The 20,833-nt window shown below is 33.3% G+C and overlaps 1 protein-coding gene across 9 annotated transcripts in view; it reads left to right on the forward strand.

The window, feature by feature from the left end:
• The window catches only part of LOC117573070 (transcription factor SOX-5), a 46,854-nt gene that overhangs the window by 19,288 nt on the left and 6,733 nt on the right, over positions 1-20,833 (forward strand). For 4 of the 9 annotated variants that reach the window (XM_052006307.1, XM_034255938.2, XM_034255939.2 and 1 more), the window contains one exon: positions 18,242-19,339. In XM_052006307.1, the coding sequence (XP_051862267.1) occupies positions 18,242-19,339 (1,098 nt within the window). Of the gene's footprint in view, positions 1-15,720; positions 16,374-16,476; positions 16,960-18,241; positions 19,340-20,088; positions 20,481-20,833 lie in introns of those variants that run through there. The other 5 variants (XM_052006308.1, XM_034255941.2, XM_034255942.2 and 2 more) reach the window with 5 other exon arrangements.

Raw genomic sequence — 20,833 nt, forward strand, 5'->3', positions numbered from 1 at the left:
GTATTATTTTCGGTATATTTTGAAAATAATAATAATATTTTTGCTTTTATTCAAAGCGGGTAGCGGGTATCTCACAGTCGAGCACACTCGACTGTAGCTTTCTGACTTGTTTTTGATAACTTCTACATTTTTTATCTGATCGCAAATCGCGAAATCATAAAGACTATAGTTATTATTGTATTTGGCAAAATAGCTTCAAAATTATGCTTGTTCTTAAACTTTTGTGAAATTACGGGGGCGGAAGTAGGCATGGCAAAAATTTGAAACAACCTTTATCTGCGTGATTCCTGACGGCACAAATATTATATACCCTATGGGTACCGGGAATAAAAACACGTTTTCATTACGAATAAAGGGGCAACACTTAAAAATATGTTTAAATTGATATGATTCATTATGACGGTCAAGGAAAGGAAAAGAATTCTGCGATTATGTTCAATTACACCGGAAATGCAAAATCTGCACGCAAAAATTCTAATATTAATCAAACTGAGCTAACCTTGCGTTTCCATGACGACACTCAGACACAGTCCTAGCAAATAACAACGTCGGGAACGTTGGCCTGACATGGGGAAAAGAATCGGAACCACAACATAGAGAGTTCGGGATCACGTGACACTGTTGCAGTTCTTGTCGCGGCAGCAGTTCTCTACATGAATAACTGTTCTATTTTTAAAATTCTAATTTATGAATGAATATGAAAACGAAAGCAAAAGCGGATGGCAGCAATGCCGCAATCATATTGTGTACGTTGGATACTCCAACAGAAGCAAACTTTGGTACATATGTTTGTTTAACTCCCACTATGTCATGTCACATACACACAAAATACTAAATTCGAATTCGACGCAGCTTACCACATCAGTTTTGGAAGTACAACATTATCTTATTAAAGAGTCAGCTAGTGTGTTTTTGCAGAATATTCGAATACCAGTTATCCATTTAAATGGCATTAAAATATAATTTTTATTTTTATTATATTAAATCTAGTAGTGAATATTACATTTAATTTACAGAAAACATAATGCTGGCGCTGGGATATTAAAATTTTTAAAAACGTATAAATGGTATAAAGACATTGAATAATATTGAAATATAGAGTGTAAAAGACAGGATCAACGTCAACAGCCGAGAGGATATAGTCCTGTCCACCTATGCACCATTTAGAGAGCTAAAATCATTTTTTTTCGATACGTTTTAGATTTTTGCTAAAAATCCCGAAAAATTACTTTAATGACTTTATTTATTTAAAATTTTTATATGCATCTATGCTTCTAATTAATTTAGCACATTATAGTTGCACAGGTTTTAACACTTATCTTAATTCAATAATATGCGTAAGGTGCATTTGTCGAAAATAATTAAAGTAAATTTCGATTCACACAACAAAATGCTTAAAAATATTGGCTCAAATTGTAGATAGATAGAACTTTTATTTGAGAGAACTAAATAATTAATACAGCAAACAGAACCACCCTTAATTAAACATTTCGTAGTTAATAGTGATTCCAAATTTATGTACCACGATAATGATGCTGTCGATAATTCCAAAAATGTATTACAACAATTATCACTACAGTTTCAAATTATTCTTCTTCAAACTTGTATCATATATAATTATGGTGAGGTTATGAGCAAATACTATGAAGGATATCTAATTCTAATAACTATTCTCATTACTGTCTGACTTAGTCAAAGTTTTAATAACACTAGACAGCTGGAAACTAAATAAACACGTTCGATACTCATTATTCAAAGACTTTAAGGCACTTAAGCTGTTCGAGAAGTGTGAATTGCAATGTCTATAAAACATCCCTTTGCTCACATTTCCCAAAATCCACTACTGCTCAGAATTATTCAAGTGAACTGCATATGACCTGAGGAATTATACAATCTAATTTCTTAATATGTATGTATATACATATATGTACTCCGTTACATGGAGAGCTAAAATGCTGTTTATTCTTACTAAAGCTATAATATGTACCTTTTTTGATTGGTAACGGGTATATACCTAGTCAGTCATAATTGGAAACACATTTATTGTTAAAAAGATTCAGAAAAAATCAAAAATATATCATGGTGATGCTTTTATTAATGATGAATGGTAGTTCCTCCGTGTGTTGCTGTTTATATGGTACGGTATTTGGGTTGAGTAGAGGGAGACGTGCGTATAGCTTATGTTTGCTGCGCCTTTGTTCTAGAAATTTTTTTTATATTTTGTCAAAAGTTTCGAACTTTTTATAAATTATTCGTTCGGGTATATCATAAATGTTATATTTAGATATGAAAAATATTTATAGTGAAATAATTCTGACAGTCTCATACGCATGAAAATTAAATGTTAAGTCTACATCAGCATCGACCTTGTCGATTGTATTTTAAGTTATTATGGGCAAAAGAAAAGTAACAGAATTTCCCTAGATAAATTCAGAACTGGAACCTCTACCGCTCTCTTCTTCCATTTTGTGGCATCTGACGCATGTCGTGACAGTTTGTACTTTAGATATAAGGTGAAAACTCGATTTACAACATCAATAATTCGTTGTGCCTCGATGTTTACTTAAAGCAATCGCAATTTACCGAACGTAAATAATAAATGATGACATTTGATTTTGCTTTGTTAAAAATTGGAAAATGTAAATTTATTGTATATATTTTAGATTCGCAGCTATACTCTGCATTTAAGGCAATTGTTTGTATCCCCGCGTCCCATTGGGTAAAAGATTATTATAACTTTGTGCCTTTTTCTATCTATTAATTTTCGTAGCATAAGCTGGCTTTTCATACATCTCTTCAAATACACTTAGACGCTTAAAAAATCGTCTGGACAATGGAAAATATACGCATGTTATTCTGTTTATTTATGTTTTTATGATAAAACTTTAATTCGAGGTCAGCATCTGGTAAGTAGTTTATGGGTCTTCCATGGTATTTTAGAGGACATTTACGATTGTGAATTTTATTGTAGACATACATATTTCAATAGAGTTCAACTATCATTAGACATTATTTCATAGTTTTGAGATAATGGATGAAGATTGATGATCATAATCATATTCTTACTCGTATTGTATTATTGACAGCTAAAGAGCAATCACGTCCCGTGTATGTATGAGCACAATCCAGAATATTTTATAGACTTTATGATCCACTGATAACAGTACAAAGTACAGTGGACTGTAAGAATCATTTGTTGGTCATTGTTTGAGAGAACAAAGCTTCTAGCTTTCAGGACCTTCATTGCCATCGTCGCTACTCTGGTAACAAAGTACGACAATGAGCATCTAATTTGAATGCTATATTGCCCTTTGTAGTCGCAGATTAAATCATCTGTCCATAGACTGGGTGCTTTCCCCATCATTAGAGTTGCCATTGTTTTGGAATAATATGAATACAAGCTCTTGTTGCCAACCTACTCTGCCACATCACATGAAAATTGTGTGTGGGCGGCAGGGCAAACAGGGTGACTAATATTTGATCGAATACAACCGATGTGCCTTGCTCACAAACAAAGAAAGGGGTTAACACATGTGCTTTTGTTTTCATTGTCACCTTGTGAAGCATAATGAAGCAATAGGAACAAGAACATACTCGTCGTATACCTTATAATAACACATTACACACTAGCAGCATCATAATTTATAAAAAAAATCATGTTTTCAATTCAAATTTCAATTTCCTCAAATTTGTATACGAATTTCCTGTATGATTTTATTCTCTCCCGGTTGTGAATACATCCAATACATAGTACTAAGCTACATATGTACGTCAAAAGTGAAGCTACCGCCAACATCATGCGTGTCCCGTCAACGGCAGCGTAAGTGTGAACGTGAAATAACACGTAATTGAATTGACGCGGACACAGGATGCAGAATGCAGAACATTCGAAGTCTGAGCAAGAACGAAGACGATTAAGACAAGGGTAGCGTTCAGAGAAAAACCCCTGACAAATAAAGAAAAACAATTACCCTCAACGCACTAGGTGGTCCAAAACACAGGGACGAAACCGAAGTTGCGAAGTCTGTTTTTGTTGTTCTCATTGTTGACTATTGCCCATTCCTACTTTCACATTTCTCATCGATAAGAGCATCTCATAAGCTTTGCCGCGACTTTTGCTTGAGAGACCTTTGCACTTGACATTGGCAGTAGGTGCAGTGAGCGCACGGTGGCTGCTTTCAAAGCTTATTTTTGAGTGGGTATTGTAATTAGAATAAAGGCAACGTCAAGTGGATGAACGTCGTGAACAACGCGCGGTGTAACCACATTTTTAATTCATTTTTATTAATTTTACCCCTTGCTACTAAAGGATTTACTTGCTATTCTACAATACTCTTTTTTCAATGACCGTCACGTGCCCTGCAACCGTAAAGGATAGGCATTACAGCAATCCTATTGGACTTAGGTATATTAAACTCTCTCAACTCCCATCTCCTCTTTTAATTAATGTTAATTACATTAATATTGAGAGTAGTTTAAAATTCAACCTAAAATACACAACTGTAGTTAAGAAAGATCTAAATGAACCAGAGTTTTATGTAGTTACATTTTTATTCAGTTAGTCCTACTTACCAAAATTACAAAGTAAGAGTATATTAACCAAGAGGGCTCGTCTGTGAGATACCTGTTACCTCTTCTCAATAAAAGCAAAACCATATATTAAATTAACATATAAAAAATAGTAAAATATATCGAAGACAGACATTATTTATGAATCTTGTAAATTTGGATGCGATCAGAAAAATGAAAATATTAGAAGTTATTTAAGAAATACTTTGGTGTGGCAAAAAGCCAACTGATATCGGGTCTTAGATGCTTTGACTGACAATCTGGTATGTTTAGTATATTTAACTGTAGTACTATATCAATATACTAAATACAGCTGTATACTTTTATTTTTTCCGATATATTAATTTGATTAATTTTAGAAATAATATCGCACTGATTTACTTATATCCAAAATGGGTAGGGAGTATTTCACGCTATACTATATACGACTATAACTTTCTTATTTATTTTTTCACAATTGGTGTTACGCTCTGACCGATTTAGATAAACATAAACATAATCCTTATTCATTCACCATCAAACCATTTTTTCAATTAATAATAATACTAGGTTTTATATCGAATATATGTATACCCTCAATAAAATTAATAAAATAAGGAAATGAATTTTAAGCATTATTTTAGTCTCAAATCTAGTGAAAAGCTTTCTCGTTGTTTCCACCACTGAAAACATTTGTTTCATTTTTTCTAATTACAATGTCCATATAATACAATACAAATGTACAAAATGTATGGGCTCAAGTGATGTGTATGGGTCATTGGCTTATTTAGAATCACACCATTTAAACTTACTTTGAATTTTTGTTAAACTTAGCATTGATATCTTTAAACTGTAAAAATATTAGCATTTCCAGGAAATTAAAAGCCTATTTTGATAAATATAGATACAAGCAAAAAAAACTACAATCGAGTATACTCCACTGTGATATACCCGCTACCCAGCGTTAAATATTCTCGATCTTTTCTAAGAGTACTCCAAATCTAAAATTTCTTTTCATCCTCATTATATTTAAAAATTTAAGACTTAAATAAATTTCAACTTTGTCAGCCTTTTGGGACATACAATAATAAGCCGATCCTGAAAACATTATAGTTATCAGTTACAAATCACAGAATTTATTCAAGAAATAATTTTATATGGCAAAAAACGGGTTTGCTTCACTTGACAATCTGGAATATTTTGCATTCTATGGTATATTTTGGATATACATTGTGGTATATCGATAAAGCTTTGATATATTTCGGGTGTTTCACAACCGAACTCCTCGACTGTAGCTTTGCTACTTGTTTATTCTAGCATTGTATATAAAAAAAAATTAATTTGCGTCTAGAATGTTACTAATTTTAAACATATATTAAATTAATTTTAAGGTATATGACGGTCAAATAAAAGACCAAATTATTGAAGTTTGTGACTAACTTGCAGGGCAATAATAATAGGTATTATAGTTGTCGTCACAGTAGGCAGAATGAGTGCTCAGAATGCAGCAAAAAAGTCACAGGGGAGAAGCTCTAGTGCAACGTCAGCGTACATATTTTTCAATATCAATAATTTAATTCAATTAATTATTTATTAATTAAATTATTTAATAATATAATCGCCGTCAATGATTATTACCTGTGCTCGGTTAACTGGTAACAACGATTCGGCATTTTGAGGATTAATTTATTTCAATACGATTCAATGTAATATCGCCGATTCAATAACTAAAAAATAGACCGACATTGTTTGTATGATCAAAATTGAAAACAAGGTTGATCAAAACATCGCAATCTAAAATGTAAGCCTAGCTTTTGGACGCAAACTAGCAGGCAGGCGCGCATGGCTATATCCTCTCAATGCTGTATAATTTATGACGACAGGGATGCCTTTTTCCTCTTACCTATGTACATGTAGTATGTACATTCACAGTTACAGTACTGTTCTTGGTAGCTAATTGCCAGAGAGATGAAGTTGATTTTTTTTATTAATTGCCATGTTTAAATGAAAATGAAAACACCGGGAATATCCATGGGGTACATTCGTCAGAAACACAGGCAATACTGAAATGTAGTACAAAACAAATTGATCAATATCTTTCTCGAAATATTCAGAAAAAAACAACAAAAATCTTAAACAATATTCACAGCAACCTTACGCTTACAACCGAAACTCATTCCAATGCCGCACGTCACCTCAACTCGCCACGCGGCACGACTATGTCAATGAAGCAATGACGCAGCGTGTCATCGGTGTAATTTGCTGCCACGAAAAAGCCACAGGGTGATTGTGGAGAGGATTTTCACTTCCTTGGGGATTGTTGTATTTATGATGGTTTTCCTTACTGCTTTAGGGAATGTCTACAGTGTCAGACATTGACGGTGACAGTGACATTAGAAGCGGTCAACTGGGAATCGTATCGTTCAATAACAACCTAAGTCTCCGCGGCTCAGTGTTGCCAATTTTGCACTGTCTTTAAATCTAGCTTATATATCTAGCATATATATATATATATATATATATATATATATAGATGTTGTTAGATAACATTAGACACTTCTCCGAATGAGAGCTGGCATGTCAATAAATTTCAATACTATTCCAGCCATGTCTTAACGTAAACCGACATTGACCGGTTTACAAGCTCGTTAACAATAACTTTTGTACAATACTCTAAACCCTAATAAACGGAGAGATGAAAATATTGTAAAGATAAAAATGGGAAAATAGGGTATATTGGCTTACTGAAAGTTAAAATATTTACAATATATATTCATAAAAAACTAAGAAAGTAACCGCCACTCATTTTTAATATAGGCAACGTAGACATTGCGGTATTTTTTTTAAATATACCGAAAAATATTAAAACATGCCAAAAGCTATATTTGGTATTCAACTCCAACCTCATAAAGAATTTATTCTTGATCAGCGTCAACAGGCGGTATACAAATTTTTATTTATTTTTTTATGTCTTAATGCATGAGCAAAATATTTCATTGATATTAAGCAATTCCTCCCAATGGTTTTAAAACGCCATGCACGAGGTGTAAGAAGACCTGCAACGCAGAATTACAACCCTTTTGAGAGTTCTATATGATCCACAGCCTTAGAATGCATAATAGCAAATACATACATATCATGTGCTTCGTTTGTATGTGTTTTTTTCTAAGTATATTCACAGAGGGAACTGCTCAACAACTTGATACAGAGTAATTCATTTTTAGACACATTTTCTCGTATTTTTCAAATAAGTTTCGTCTGCTATTTACATATATAGTATAGTAGTATGAAACTTTTCTTAACAACTTATTAAAAGTTTACATGGTAGTTGAACAAATGAATTACTCTATCCGATCCTAATGCGAATATCAAAAGAGATCTGTTTACCTATATATTTACCGATTTAAGTTTCTGAAGATAGAATGAAAATGAAATTAGTATTTACAAAAAGAGATAGTATATTTGGATTGTGGCCTGCAGTGTTCAACGCCATGTAAACTTTACTGTGTTATCATATAACTACTACGTTCTGGCATGCTATTATTCTTAAAATGTGAGGTTGAAATCAAAAAAATTTTTGGTATCAAGTATTCGTTTTTAGAACATGCTTATGCTTAGGGAGTTTTTCTTTTCTTGTCGAAAACAAAAATCTATATGTGTATGTACATATATATGTGGACACACCTTCAATGTGCGTTGTTCATCTCTTGCATTGTGCAAATTTTCAAGAGTGTGATGAAAACAACACGAAGGTGGAAACATTTGGGAGCAATTTGTAACACAGTTGTCGACCCCCCTAACGCCACTGTTGTTCGTCAATGAATATAAAATGAGTTCCGCATCCTGTACCATCGACATCTGCATATTTACTGTGGTTCGCGGTCGCAAACAAGGCGCGATTCACAACAAAGGCTTTATGATGTTTCTCCTCTCATTTGGATTACACACTTAAGTCCTACCAACCTAAAGTCCACTTCAAATCTTGCTATTGTGTTCCATTTCGTGGCGTTAATGATGTGCTCATGTTTATTTGTTACAAAATTATGATGATGCATAAAAGGAAATGCCCCAAGATTTCTTTTTATAAAACTAATATACATATATTCTCGGTTTCTTCCTCTTTCAACTTTTCATCATTTTTATTAAAAACACCAGAGAAGATAAAATAAAAACAATACGAGTAGTGTTTATTATTTAATATAATAATGAACGTCGACATAGCTCGAATTTGAATCCAAATGGATGTATTGCAGCATGTTATGTTGAAAGAGCCACATGAATAGTGCCTTAAGCGCAAGCAAGCGAAAATCAGAAACAGACAGACATTGCTATATCGGTCCGGCTGTTGAAGCTGATCAAGAATATATAAACTTAATGGGGGTAACTTAATGGGAGATGCATCTTTCTGCGTTTTGCATACATTTCCTGCCGGCACAAAGTTAAAAAGGAAAGCGGGTATAAAAAAAAACCCAATAGCATATATGTATATAACTTAACACATTAATAAAAGGTTAAAAATCGGCCAATATTTTTAATAATCTAGAAAAAAGAGCGAATAAATGCAACTCGCCTAGGTTTGGTGAATACAATATATAACAAAGAAAGGGCACAGAGCTTTCGATAGAAATAACGATGGGCAAGAGTAAGCAGAGATAAATAAATAAGCAAAGACAACACACGCCCATAGCAAGCATTAAGCAAACAAAATAAAATAACAAAATAAAACAATCAGGAAATTGTCCTTTGATCTTTTTGTTGTGAAACCTACCCTATTCTCCTTCATCATCATACAGTTATATCAGCTCAAACAACAGCACACCGGTGTAATTCTCAACGTTGTCCTTATTTGCCGCTTTTGATGCCATAACCAAAATTAACAAGTTAAACAAATAAAACGAATGAAATAAAACGACAACGAAGCAAAATCAAAGTGATATACATTCTTATAGTATGTGCATAATTTGTAATTACATTTTGGCTCTTTGGTAAGATAAACACGAGTTTAATCAATATACTTAACAAAAACCATTCAATCCTGCCAATTTACATTATTGAAAATATTTAAATTTTATTTACAAACATATGTTGCTATATAATTCTTGTGTACATGCACTAATTTATCAAATAAACAATATCACATGCTTAGAAGAGTTTACAATTATATAGTTTTTAATTATATATATATATATATATATATATATATATATATATATATATATAATCCAAAGGCAGGTTATCACATATTACCAAAAAACAAGAAAGATACAGTCGAGTGCGCTCGACTGTGAGATACTTCCAACCCATTTTGACTAAACCTAAAATATTGTCGTATTAATTTTAAAATATAGCGTATTAATATACCACAAAATAAAAAAAAATAAATTACCAATGACTAATTTGTGTATAATAATACATGCAAAAATCCGTAGTACATAGTCGTTTTCCATATACAAAGGTTTTCTTTAATATCTTCGACATTTTTCGTCTGAACGCAATCAAACTTTGAGAAATCATAAGGAGTATAGATATTATTCTATAAACCCAAATTTCTAATAATAAAATTGGGCTTTGTCAATTTCTGGGGGCGAATCTGGGCGCGGCAAAAATTTGAAAGAACTACGAACTATCTCTTAGAATCTCTGAGATCTAGGTGCTCATATGGATGGCTACCTTATGGGTAATGCATATATAAAAAATATATTTGCAGATGTTACTTATCTCGACAAATGTGAGTCCATTTTTACCAACCATGGTATGCCGAAGTCCAAACTGGTACAAATAGTTTAAGTTCAAATGAAAATAATGAATAATTCCTTTAGAAGGAACAACGACCATAACCTTTTGATTTTTAGGATTTTAGGAAGTTCATTCCTTCAGTAAGTGTAACTCAACGCACTAAGAAGTGATTATTTATAGCTCGATCTGCAAGTACATTTAGTTAACGTTTTGCGATTTAATTAAATCAAAATCAAGTCTAGACATAAACGATTTCACACAATATGTATGCACGTCTTTATATGCAGTGTTGCCTACTTAGCTATTTTATAGACAGATTTGGCTATTTTGCATGATCTGGAAACCACTCAATTTAGCAAGAACATGTTTTTTGGCTATTTCACAAAAATAATTTGCTATTTTTAGCTATTTTAAATAATTTGTAGTAAAAACAGTCGACCTTAGAATTTAATGCTCCAACAATTTTCGGAAATTGTTATTGGCAATAGAGACATGGCCGCCCAGCGTGACCGAATATTGTATGTATTTTAAATGCTGAAGTACTATTTATCCTGTGTAGTATTTAGGTATTTTCTCATCATCCCTGCTATAAATGACCACTAAGAGTTGGCATCACTGTATATTTGTGTGATCTTTCTCTCTTGACTTTGCTCTCTTTATTGGTTTCGCTTTACGTACTTGCAAAGATCAATGTCAACAATGGAATAGGCGTGCTTGCCATAAGAAATTTGTTTTCTTTTAGCAACGTACATTCACACATACATTCTTAAATATGCTGAAGCAATTGAAAAAGTAGACGCACTAAGAGATTATGCAAAAAAGCGCTCGCGATCTTATACACTATTTCCCCAGCAGCAAAAACTCGGTTTTTAATATATTTGAACTGTCGCATTTGCCCCATGTAAAAACTCGTTTTTCACATCCGTGAGAAATGTACAAAAAAAAAGTAAGAAAGCTACAGTCGAGTGTACTTGACTGTGAGATACCCGCTACCCATTTTGAATAAAAGAAATATATTTTGCGATATTTTTTTTCAAAATATACCGAATATACTGCAAAAATACTAAAAATATAACAAACGGTATATTTGGTATATCGGTATAGTACCGCATTCAAAAATATACCATCGACGGCACAATATACCAGATTGTCAGCCAAAACAAAAGTATTTATTTAATAACTTCTACAATTTTTTATCTCATCAGGAATCATAACTACTATAGTAATTATTGTATATACCAAAATTCGCAGCTTTAGCTTTAAAATTACGCTTGTAATAAGAGGGCGTGGCATAAATTTGAAACAATTTGATGCGTGCAAACATAACAAATGCTGTCGAAAAAAAATTATAGCTCTATCTCTTATAGTCTCTGAGATCCAGCGTTTCATACGGACGGACGGACAGACAAACAGACGGACATGGCTAGATCGTCTCGGCTGTTGACGCTGATCATGAATATATACTTTATAGGGTCAGAGATGCCTCGTTCTACCTTCTACCCTATGGGTATCGGGTATAAAAACAAGTAAGAAAGTTACAGTCGAGTGTGCTCGACTGTAAAATACCCGCTACCAATTTTGAATAAAAGCAAAATATTGAGATATTTTTTTTCCAAAATATACCAAAAATTAAAAAAAATATTAAAAATGTACCAAATTGTATATTTGGTATATCGATATAGTACCACATTCAAAATATACCATAGACGGCACAATGCACTATGGTCCAAAAGCCCATATTTTTGGCATAAACTCTAAAAATGTACCTAAGATTCTGAAAATTTGCACAAATATCTGGGAGAGAAAGATAGAATTTCGAAAAAAATTTTGTGTCAATTTGACCACGACTTCCCCACGCCCCCATATAACCGTCCGTATGAAACACTAGATCTCAGAGACTATGTATAAGATATAGAGCTATAATTTTTTTTCGGCAGCATTTGTTACGTTTGCACACAGACCAAGTTTGTATAAAATTTTTGCCACGCCCACTTCCGCGCCCGCAAATCAAAAAAATCGAATAAAAAGCGTAATTTTAAAGCTAGAGTTGCGAGTATATACAATATACAATATAGTGTATACAATAAAGTATATACAATAATTACTATAGTAGTTATGATTCCTGAGAATTTGGTTGTTTAGTAACTATTAATTTACATACAATTGACCTTTATTTTTCATTTACACACTTTTAACTTTTAGTTCAATTGATTTATGAGCTGCAAATCGTCAAAATTTTCGCGGGTGTTTTGTCTAAAACAAAACGACACTGAACAGCTGACTTTAAAAGCGCGCAAAAAATTAGGAGTATTCCCAAAAAATCTAATCAATTTTTTTTTATATCATATAAGTATTAAAGATACCAAAAAAAATAAAACTGCATTATTTCACAAAAAAAAAATCGTTTATGCCAAAAATTTGGGCTTTTGGACCATAGTGCAATGTACCAGATTGTCGGCCAAAGCAACTCTGTCATCACACCTTAAATGCATAACAAATTATTAAATACATTTTTGTATTGACGGGATATTTTATTTTGTGTTCTAGTAAGAGGGTTACTAACTGAGAGGGCTACGTTGTGACAAAATATCAAAGAAAATGATCATATTTGCATTTGCACATTTATTTACCTAAAAAATATTTACTCCCTTTTTACGTGTTCAACTTTTGCGTCTGGCGTTATGAAAAATCCGAGCGAAAAGTGGTTAGAAGTGGTTATAAGGAATATATGTATATCCACAATATATAGAATATGTATAAAAGCTAAAGGCGCATAAAGTTTCGATTTTTTTAAAAAATGTTTTATATATGTATTACCTTCGTGTTTGAATTACATTTCAATTATTTTTTCTTAAATGATTACTATAAATGCTTATATTCAATATTCGTTTCTACATTCCTTTAGAAACACACATATAAATTAAATAAAATGCTTTGTGTATTTAATAAAATATTAGGCTATAACTGATTAAAATATACCTTAATAGTATATCTTTTTATAATGACTCTGAAACGTGGCTCAGGCAGCCACGTTGGTTCCTTGTTATTTACTTTGTTTATTAATGATCTTCCATTAGTCTTAAAATTCTATAATGTATGCTGATGATGTAAAGCTATGTCTTTCGGCTGTCGATTCTCATTATGAGCACAGATTGCAAACTGAGCTCGACAGCTTCCAATCATGGTGCCAAATTAATTTATAATATCTTAATTGCAGTATATGTGAAGTAAATGGTTTATTAAGCGTTTGTCTAAAAAATGTAATGATCCTTACATTACATAACTTCTCTTGTTCGTCCAATTATTGTATTGGGAGACCAAAATATAAAGGTCAAGATAAAGATAGATTAGAATTCGACTAAAAACAATTTTTACTTTTCGCCTTTCGTGCCCTGAACTGGGATTCTAGCACTCACCGTATTATCTCTTTAACTCTTTTTTTTATAAATCTCCCCTCTCTCTCTCTGATCGTAGAACCAGGCTTGGAATAATGTTTTAGTACAAATCAATTAATGGTGAAATCGATCCCTCTGAATTGACTAGCAAAATCAGTCCCATTAGAATCACTAGATATTTTTTGCCTCTTTCCTTTCTGCATTCTAGAGACAATTATGCTATACCCTACCCTTTCCGTATTTTTTATTCACAATATAATAATTTCTATCCAATTATAAGTAACGCCTTGTCACTTCGTACTACTATCTTATCTCATTTGCCTAGCTTATAATCTAGGAAATTTATGGTTATGTGGTGCGCCTCTTCGTCGCTTGGGTGGGAGGCGGAATGTACAACATAAAAAGAATATAAACCAAAAAAAATATATATTGAGTTACTTGTTACATTAAATACTTGTTCACAAAGGTTGTACTATATTTTTAGATTCGAAATTTTTATTTCAATCACCGGCCTCAAATTTTAGAGAATTATTAAAACTGTAGTTATTATTGTTCGCCAAAATTATGAATTTTAGATCATTGCTTCTTTTTTCAGGGACGGACAAAATCAACTACACGAACACGTATGCCGACATGATAGTCTACAAAATAAGGTAGCTTTTATGGATAAATATGTGTATTTCCTGTAACTTTTACAAACTATACAAAACGGTAAACTTTCAATTTAAAGCTTGTCTTTAAATCTTGTCTTGACTTCGATATTCTTTGTGCTCAGTTCGGTAAGAGCCCATTGAACATTAGTATGGACTTATTGAAACGGTTAGCCTATTCACGAGCACATATGTACATATGTACATGTATGTATATACATATGTATCGACATATGTATGCAAGATATACTACATACACTTGATTGTGCACAAATCTAAATGTACATATACTTTTACGTATTTATGAATGTAATTTGAATGTTCTTGTTGCGTTTACATATTCACATATTATTTTTATACATAAATGTACATATATGTAAGTGTGAAACCTATTAAAGTCTATCAGTATTAGTATGTACATATGTGTGTAGACTCCAATTGAAAGTCCGTCGACCAACCGAAACGAAATATCCAGTCACAATAGCAAATTATTGAAGAGACAATTGGCTCAGAGAAACGAAACATTAACCACCGCAGTGGCCTGGGCACTACAGACTGATTTAGGGTTGTCTTCTTTCTGATAGAGGGAGGAGCTTCAAGCTTTAGAGTACTGAGTGCATTGCATTGCTCGATTCTGAATTGTGCTACACAATGATTTTTGTTCGCATCGTTTCTCTTACGCCGACATACATAAGCGTCCGTGACGGCGTTGCCTTTACATTATATTGATTTTCAAACTGGAAGCATCAGAGATGTTCCTTTTTATGTTGAACGCTATACGATGTACAATAATTTACAAACTTACATATACATATGTATATACACATTGCAAATGAAAGGACGTGACTTGCTTATATACTTTATATACGTTTATAGCAAATACATAGAACACACACCCAAATACATGTGTACAAACTTATGACAAGACCCATGAAGCATCGACTATCGAGCAACCACCAACCAAACCATGCCAGCAGAAACGTAAGAACGACAGAATACTTGAAACAATATACATATATATATGTATATAGGTATGCAACGAAGTCCACATACATAACAATTGAATGCGAATGCACGCCCCCCAAGTTTGAGAAAAACGTCCAGATTGCTAATTTCTTGGGCCGCGCAACACTGTCCTCTCCCTCTCTCTGCGCATAAATGCTCATTCACACATACGCCTAGTGCCATTAGCTCACTGCGAGCAACTTGTGAGCGTACTCTTCCGATGTTGTGACGTCACTACTGTATCCGCCGTACAAAATGTGTTACATACACTCTTTGGCGATTGGAACGCCTAACACCAGAACACAAAACAGCCCTGCGCAGTGCGCGCTACACAATTACATCTACAGCAAAGTTGGTGAATGGCTGGCTGTGTAGCAAAATGTGTTAGTGACATCTGGGCATCAGTTTCTAACGATGCGTCGTCGATACCATAAGTAAATTCGAGAAAGAATTGCTAGTGTCGCTCTAGAAATCTGGTACGTGGAAGAATCGTACATTAAAAAGCAAAAATAAGAGAAGCGTGTCTCGGTACAACATCGTTACCTGCCTTCTTCGGGTGGCTTGCCTACCATTGTGTCGGTCAACACAAAAGCGGCACACGAATCCAAAATGAAACGAAACAAAGCGATAACGTTAGTGGCCCGATCCGGATTCAGCCAATCGCGTGAGGAACTGTGCGGTGCTCTCTGACTCGCAAAGTATATACCGTCGCTATCAATAACACAAGTGACATGTTGGTTTCGATAGCAGCCTCAAAATACTATATCTTTCTTTTGTCAACTCTCATCGTTGTCGGCGGTATATAACAACTTGGGCGTGTTTTAAGTTATAATTACGCGTTATAAATCCTAAAAAATTGATGAGGAACTCAGTAATAAAATAAATAATAATAAATAAAAAATAATAATAAAAATAAATAATAAATAAGTAATTCAATAAAATCAATTTTTATAAAATCTAACTGAAGCCTTACACTTTTCCTATAAATTATTAAATTAAATTAAATAAATACAATTAAATTGAGTTTAACATTGATTCGGTTAGTTTAAATTATAATAAAAAACAAGTAAAAAGGGTGACTTTTGAAAAGTTGTATTTGTGTTGTTAGCATCTTATGAATTTTGTAATCTCTTCTTTTAACTGTTAATCGATGCATTCATATTGCTGCTTCTAAACCAAAATTTATTTTTTCCGATAATAATCAAATTAGGATCCGACCTCATAAAGTATAAATATACATATGTATATTTGCCCACCTTTGTGTGGCATGTATGTAGATGTTAGCTTTGGATCATATTAGGGTCCATTTTCAATTTATTGATAGGAAAGAACTTCGACGAACTATTTCACAGACACTACCACACTGGAAAAGCTTTGTGTATTATATAAGGGGAAATGATTAAAAATTGCTAAGATAGGACATTTGATCTTCGCTGTTTTACACGATTAAATGCATTTAATGTTGTGTCAGTCAACATGTCTAGGAAATTAAATTTATTAATGAATGATCCACCTAGTATGCAAATATTTCGAAATAAGTTTGGCATATGGGTAATTCTCTGATGGATGTCGCGTGCCACCACCTTTACAGTGACAAAAAACATAAACTAAAACAATTTTAACAAGTAAGAAAGTTACAGTCGAGTGTGCTCGACTGTGAGATACCCGCTACCCATTTTGAATAAAAGCAAAATATTGCGGTATTTTTTCAAAATATACAAAATACTAAAAATATACCAATTGGTATATTTGTTATATTGATATAGTACCAGATTCAAAATATACCATAGACGGCATAATATACCAGATTGTCGGCCAAAGCAACTAAAACCCCTAGTAAGTAGGTGTTTTTGCCCATCCAGAAATCGCAATTACTATAGTTATTATTCTATATGCCAAAATTCGCAGCTCTAGCTCTAAAGTTACGCTTGTTATTCGATTTTTTTGATTTGCGGGGGCGGAAGCGGGCGTAGAAAAAATTTTAAACAAACTTGATCTGCGTGCAAACATAACAAATGCTGTCGAAAAAATTATAGCTCTATCTCTTGTAGTCTCTGAGATCCAGTGTTTCATACGGACAGACAGACAGACACACAGACGGACATGGCTAGATCGTCTCGGCTATTGATGCTGATCAAGAATATATATACTTCATAGGGTCGGAGATGCCTCCTTCTACCTGTTACACACATTTCCTGCCGGCACAATGTTATAATACCCTTCTACCCTATGGGTAGCGGGTATAAAAACAGGTGAAGGTTATTCTTAAAGCTTTGGATTAGCACTATTTTTAGAGCTAAGATTGATTTTAGGAACTTGTTCTGTATTACGATAAAATACATAAATTCGCCCATTTTTTGGTTTAGCGTACGAATTTGTTAATTTTTGCAATTATCAGAACAGAAAGCAAAACAGAAAAAAAATCCAAAACCATTCTTAGCTCTAATTAAAGTACTAATCTAGAATTATAAAAATAACTTTTTCTTATTCTTTAAATTCCTTCAGGTTATGTTTTTATTTTATTTTATTTTATTTTATTTTATTTTATTTTTGAACGCAGATAAAGTCGAATACAATAATTGATTCCTGAAAATTTAGTTGCAATCATTTAAAAATTAATTGTTTAAGCTATTTAATTTAAATATTTATTTATTATATTTAGTTCCCTATTTAACATATATTATGAATATATCGTTATACCAAATATAGCCTTCGGATTATTTTTATATTTTTGTGGTATATTAATTTGGTATACTTTAAGAATATTTTTTGAAAATGGGTGTCGGGTATCTCACAGTCGAGCACACTCGGCTGTTGCCTGCTTATTTGTATGTATAAAAACCCCTCAAGGACTATTCGGACTGCTTAAACATGAATTAATAATGTCCGATATTTTTTCCATTTTAGACTCAAATCGACACCATGACCGATATTGAGGCATTAGGCATTCAGCAGCAGCAACAACAACAGTTGCAGAACGTACAGCGTCTGCACCAAGAAAATTGTATACAAGAGCTGCACGATCAACTGAGCGCACAGTTTGGAACCGGACGATTTGGTGGGATTAGTGGGGTCCTTTGTCAACAGCAGTTGCAGATGCAGTCCCCTCAGCAATCTCCGCGTTTGCAATTACAATTGCAGCCACATCTTCACAATGATGGTGTATCCCAGACAATGAGCAATAATTTAGTGCCGTTTCTTCCTTTCCTGCGTGCATCTGCAATACCTCCAACATGTATGGTTCCCGCTGGTCAAGGTCATGTGAGTCAGCAACAACAGCACATTTATAGTCATAATAATCATAATTATATTCATGCTCGTAACATCTCAATGCAGTCTATGTGGCCCACAGCAGCAGTTGCAGCGGCTCACATTCAAGCTGCTTTAGCCGTAGCAGCAGTGGCAGTTACAAACAAGAATAGTAGTAACAACAATAATGACATTAATACTGATGACGATAACAACATTAAAAGAAACAATAAAGCCATATCCTGTAATGATACGACTGATAGTTCTATTGAAGAACCTGAAATTATAACCGCAAGTCATGAAATTGAGGTAAGATCTTCAAGAGCAGAATCACCAACTATATTGTCGTACAATGACCACACTCCACCGGACTCGCCGCAAGCAAGTGGACGCCTTTTGGTTAGATGCCAAAATATCCGTTCGGAAGACAGCTCAATCGCAATACATTTTCCAACATCATCGGCTGAAGATGTTAGCAAGTCGAAACGTCTTCAAGGACATGCATCTGAAATGGATGCACCTCTGAATTTATCGAAACCTAAAGGTTCTCGTGGTTCTTCTCCGATTACCTCTTCTTGCCCAAAGGATGTACGAGATCGCTTGACACCAATTGTTCCCAGCCCACCGTTAAACTGGCAACAAATGGCAACCACCGCGTCTTCAATCCCAGTTAACGCTCACGTTCCAATCACGTCCCTACAGCACCAGCCGTCCCCATTATTTGCTGATGTCGAAGCAAGTTTCTTGCAGTCTCGAGTGAGTAAAGCGCAATTATTTAATTTATTAACGCAAAATATGAAATCAACATTTTTCTACGTACCCAATATTTGTTGTATTATATATCCAAATCTTTGTTTTAACTCATTGGCTGCTTTACGATGCCAAACTTAGTCAAGAGATCATTAATTTTTTGGAATCATGTTTACCTATTTAATCAATAGAATATAGATGCACCATCTATAGTTCACAAATAATGAAAAAAGTGAAAATGTATAAAAAAAAATATGCTAGGCTGCGTCATGCTCATATGCAAGACCCTGCATTTAAAGATGGGATGTCCTTAGATACAGCCGATGATGGCTAATTCAATTGCAATTAATTATTGTAAATCTTGCATTAATGTAGAATTTAGCGATTTCGTTTTCTACTTTTGTAAAAGCAAAACACGTTAGTTGTCTCTGGCACTATGAAAACCTACCAATAAGATATGCGGTTCTGTTTATATATGGCCATATATTTCAAAGGTGAGCTTAGATTTTTTTATTTCGTCAACAAATTGGCAGTGCTGCTTTTAACTCGAACATTTCGATCCATAAAAAACCCCATTTTGAAAATTTATAAAAAATGAACCTTTCGCAGCAATTTACCATAATGGCTTAATATTTAAATATTTTTATAAACAATTTTTATAAACAAAATATCCATGGCAGTAAACTAATTATTGCACTTGTAAATGAAAACGTTGAAATCCTTAAGAAACCCACCAAACCATGTTTATTTCGCAGGTGCATTGAGCAGCTGAAATCGGTACTAATCAGGCCAGAGCCGAGTCAAAGGGATGCAAGCTCGTGTTAAATAACATAATTATTCATTACATTCTTCCAACTTGTCGGCCACTCCAGTTGTATTCGAATCAAATAGTTTACTTTTTGTTTTATTCAAAGCTATATGTATAACCTATGGAAGTGCTTACACCAAAATTGCATCACGCTAACAGCTGATGAGGGGTGCAAAAGTAAGCAGTCCAGGCAGGAAGAAGAATCATATCAATAGAATGTGCGACACTGAGGACATCGAAAAATTGTGTGGCTTATATAAATTTTAGTTTTTAATAATTAATTGACTTTACATATGTCCATTTTAAATAATAAACAACTCGCTCTTTAGATAATTTTTTTAAGAATTGCAAACCTATTTTAAATAAATCTATGAAATAATTTGAATTGAATTTAAGACAAGCACTGATGCGGCCCGTTCCTCTTTTACGCACAACCGTTTATAGAAAATTTCAATGACGCATTCAGTTTAAGCAGTAGAGAAATTGCAATTTTAAGCGAAATTTTGAACATGCGGAAATACAATATATTTCGCAGGATCTACAAATTTTAGAGTGACCGCTTTTGACAACCCCTAATTTGGCCCGGAAAGTGTAAAAAACAAAAATTTATGGCCACATCGTTCAAACATTTGTCTATTAAATAAATGCAATTTAAAAAAAACAGTTGAAATCACTTTCATTTCCTGTTTCTT

Source organism: Drosophila albomicans, chromosome 4, assembly GCF_009650485.2.
Source record: "Drosophila albomicans strain 15112-1751.03 chromosome 4, ASM965048v2, whole genome shotgun sequence".
Lineage (NCBI taxonomy): Eukaryota > Metazoa > Arthropoda > Insecta > Diptera > Drosophilidae > Drosophila > Drosophila albomicans.